General features: G+C 28.4%; 1 protein-coding gene across 1 annotated transcript; it reads right to left on the bottom strand.

Moving 5' to 3' along the window:
- Nucleotides 1–885: 885 nt before the first annotated feature.
- LOC145832645 (uncharacterized) lies at nucleotides 886–2,474 on the bottom strand. The gene is made up of 2 exons (XM_082939945.1): nucleotides 1,641–2,474; nucleotides 886–891 (listed from the first exon to the last, which is right to left on the bottom strand). The coding sequence occupies exons 1-2, from the start codon at nucleotides 2,472–2,474 to the stop codon at nucleotides 886–888; spliced, it is 840 nt and encodes a 279-aa protein (XP_082796071.1).
- Between the last annotated feature and the right edge of the window lie 1,406 nt (nucleotides 2,475–3,880).

Below are 3,880 nucleotides of genomic sequence, written 5' to 3' on the forward strand. Positions count from 1 at the left end.
TTTTCCTAATGCTTTTTAAAACTAATTAACTACACTTAATTAATGATCAAATTTTAAATCTTATTGTCAAAACAATAAATAAACCAATTAATATCAACAATTAAATTTAACAAAAGCTATCTGAATATTAGGTTTTATTTTAAACAAAATAAACTAAACTTCACAAAAAATCAATTTTGTTGAGATTAATTTGTTTTTAAAACAAACTCTTATCTTAAAAAAAAATAAATTAATATATTAATACAGATCGGCTAAATAAATTTCGGGTTAAAAGTGATCGGGTTAGAAGTGATCGGGTTAGAAGTGATCGGGTTAGAAATGATCGGGTTAGAAGTGATCGGGTTAGAAATGATAGCGAGTTAGAAATGATAGCGAGTTAGAACGGATAGTAAACCATATTTTATAATGGTACATAATTTTAAATTGCTGTAGTCTTTCTTTAAAATCAACATTTTACAAGTTCGCATTTTGAAGCTAAAATCTTACATTTAAAACGCTAAGTTTTAATTAAACAAGCTAACATTTGCAACGCTCTTTTAATTGTGTACGAACTTTTGTGTTTTTTCAAAAAGCGTGAAAAATTGATAAATAGTTCTATTTTGTATTTTTATGCACAAATTTAGCAACTTATTTTTTATGTTAAAAGAAATAGAACTTTATAGCAACTTCAACGGTAGTGAATTGAATAGATATTAAAAGAAAGTGCTGATTGTTTAAAAGTTCGAAACTCATGATACATAAACTAAATAACTTGTTTTTTATAAGGTGAATTATAATTTAGATACAAAATCAAATATTTTTATATTTTTTCAATGAAAAAGAAAATTAACATTAATATTTGATTAAAAAAAACTATTTTGCAGACGATATTTAAGTTTTTCTATATCATTCCTGTGATAAACAAAATAAAAATTTATGAAGTTTTTTTTTAATTGATTTATAAAAATTTTTAATTTGTGAAAAATTTATTTAATTTTACGAAAAATTATTAAATTAAATGTTTGTAAAACTATTCAGATCAGTAATTAATAAAGAAAAAAATAATGGTGTTAAGAAACTTTGTTTTAAAAGCAGCAATTGTTCTTAAATTAATGAAATAATGCTAAAATGTTTGTCTTTGTTTTATAAAAGTATTAAGAAAATTTTTAAACTTTTTTAGTTATAAATGTTTAAAATTATTGAAAATAATATAGACTATGTTTATTTTTTTTTTTGTCAAATAGACAAATATATTTAAGTACCATTTAACTACAAGACAAACAAAGTTTTTCATTATAAACTTTATTAAAAACTTAAGCGCTTTCGGAATGTCCAAATTCCCTTATCAAAATACTAAACACTCACTAGTTAAACTAACACAAAATAAATTGAGAGAAATTATATCATTTGTAAAAAACACAACTAATTAAAACGACAAGTAATTAACAAAAATGGATTTTTATAAACAATTAAGACAAAATAGATTATTTAAAAACATTAATAGTTACTCTTGATCCTTTATCAGGACCAAGCTGATTATTCAAATTTGGTTGCAATTTTTTAATTAGTAAAGCTTCTGAAGATAATAATTCATTATACGAAGTGCACGTTTTAATAACTTTGAAACAATTATAAATATTTTTACAATTAGTACAAAATACACAATTTTCGATATGTTTAAACACCGCACTGTTGGTTGGAGTCACATGTTCTTTAATTCTGACGAAAAGTTGTCTTTCTGTCTCACCAATGTACTGGTTGTTCAGATCACCTGGACACGTAAATTTATAGACGAGACAACTTTGATACAAGCTACTTATTGAATCTTTTAGAGAGAAATATTTCCCTACTTTTTCTGATCTATAAGTAATGCGTACTTTTACCCCGATGCTTTCAAACACTGTTTTTATGTTCTTGGCGAATTTCTCTGACGTCTTTTTAACATATGATATTGTAATGAATTGTTTCTTATCATCTTTATTTTCAATTAATTCTGTCTCAAAGGTGTCTTTCTTTTGTATTTGTTCATCGATAAACTTGGCCGGAAATGAGTTTTTCATCAACAGCTCTTTTACCTTTTGCCACTCGTTATTTTGTAAATCTTCTGTAACGAGATTTTTGATTCTGTGATTCAGGTTTTTTACTAAATTTCTCTTCCACGACTGCGGTACACACGAGTTAAAATTCATGAGCACGCCCGTGCTTGTTGGTTTTCTGAATATTGATGTTATAAACTTGTTGTTTTTTATTGTCACCTGTGTATCGAGATATGGTAGTTTACCTTCTTGGCAAGTCTGGATGACAAGTTTCATGTCTTGATGCATATTGTTGAGTTTTTCATCAAACTGATCTATTTGTTCTTTATTTTGGAAAATGCAGAAAATGTCGTCAACATATCTGCAGTACATTCTTGGCCTTGCAGTTTTGTTGAGCAGCTCTGTCTCTAATTGACTGACAAACCAGTTGGCCAGTAAAGGGGCAAGAGGAGAGCCCATTGATAAACCGTTTGTTTGTTGATATATGGTCCCATTGAACATAAAGATGCTCTGTGAGCATGCTCTTAGAAGATTTTTAAAACTCAAACAGTATTTAAAAATCTTCTAAGAGCATGCTCACAGAGCATCTTTATGTTCAATGGGATCATATATCAACAAACAAACGGTTTATCAATGGGCTCTCCTCTTGCCCCTTTACTGGCCAACTGGTTTGTCAGTCAATTAGAGACAGAGCTGCTCAACAAAACTGCAAGGCCAAGAATGTACTGCAGATATGTTGACGACATTTTCTGCATTTTCCAAAATAAAGAACAAATAGATCAGTTTGATGAAAAACTCAACAATATGCATCAAGACATGAAACTTGTCATCCAGACTTGCCAAGAAGGTAAACTACCATATCTCGATACACAGGTGACAATAAAAAACAACAAGTTTATAACATCAATATTCAGAAAACCAACAAGCACGGGCGTGCTCATGAATTTTAACTCGTGTGTACCGCAGTCGTGGAAGAGAAATTTAGTAAAAAACCTGAATCACAGAATCAAAAATCTCGTTACAGAAGATTTACAAAATAACGAGTGGCAAAAGGTAAAAGAGCTGTTGATGAAAAACTCATTTCCGGCCAAGTTTATCGATGAACAAATACAAAAGAAAGACACCTTTGAGACAGAATTAATTGAAAATAAAGATGATAAGAAACAATTCATTACAATACCATATGTTAAAAAGACGTCAGAGAAATTCGCCAAGAACATAAAAGCAGTGTTTGAAAGCATCGGGGTAAAAGTACGCATTACTTATAGATCAGAAAAAGTAGGGAAATATTTCTCTCTAAAAGATTCAATAAGTAGCTTGTATCAAAGTTGTCTCGTCTATAAATTTACGTGTCCAGGTGATCTGAACAACCGGTACATTGGTGAGACAGAAAGACAACTTTTCGTCAGAATTAAAGAACATGTGACTCCAACCAACAGTGCGGTGTTTAAACATATCGAAAATTGTGTATTTTGTACTAATTGTAAAAATATTTATAATTGTTTTAAAGTTATTAAAACGTGCACTTCGTATAATGAATTATTATCTTCAGAAGCTTTACTAATTAAAAAATTGCAACCAAATTTGAATAATCAGCTTGGTCCTGATAAAGGATCAAGAGTAACTATTAATGTTTTTAAATAATCCATTTTGTCTTAATTGTTTATAAAAATCCATTTTTGTTAATTACTTGTCGTTTTAATTAGTTGTGTTTTTTACAAATGATATAATTTCTCTCAATTTATTTTGTGTTAGTTTAACTAGTGAGTGTTTAGTATTTTGATAAGGGAATTTGGACATTCCGAAAGCGCTTAAGTTTTTAATAAAGTTTATAATGAAAAAATTTGTTTGTCTTGTAGTTAAAT

This window comes from Thalia democratica, chromosome 3 (genome assembly GCF_965202585.1).
Source record: "Thalia democratica chromosome 3, ktThaDemo2.hap1.1, whole genome shotgun sequence".
In the NCBI taxonomy this organism is placed as follows: Eukaryota; Metazoa; Chordata; class Thaliacea; order Salpida; family Salpidae; genus Thalia; species Thalia democratica.

Excerpts from the sequence above, each read along its gene's own strand:
- LOC145832645 (XM_082939945.1), bottom strand. The coding sequence starts at position 2,474 with ATGGGCTCTCCTCTTGCCCCTTTACTGGCCAACTGGTTTGTCAGTCAA.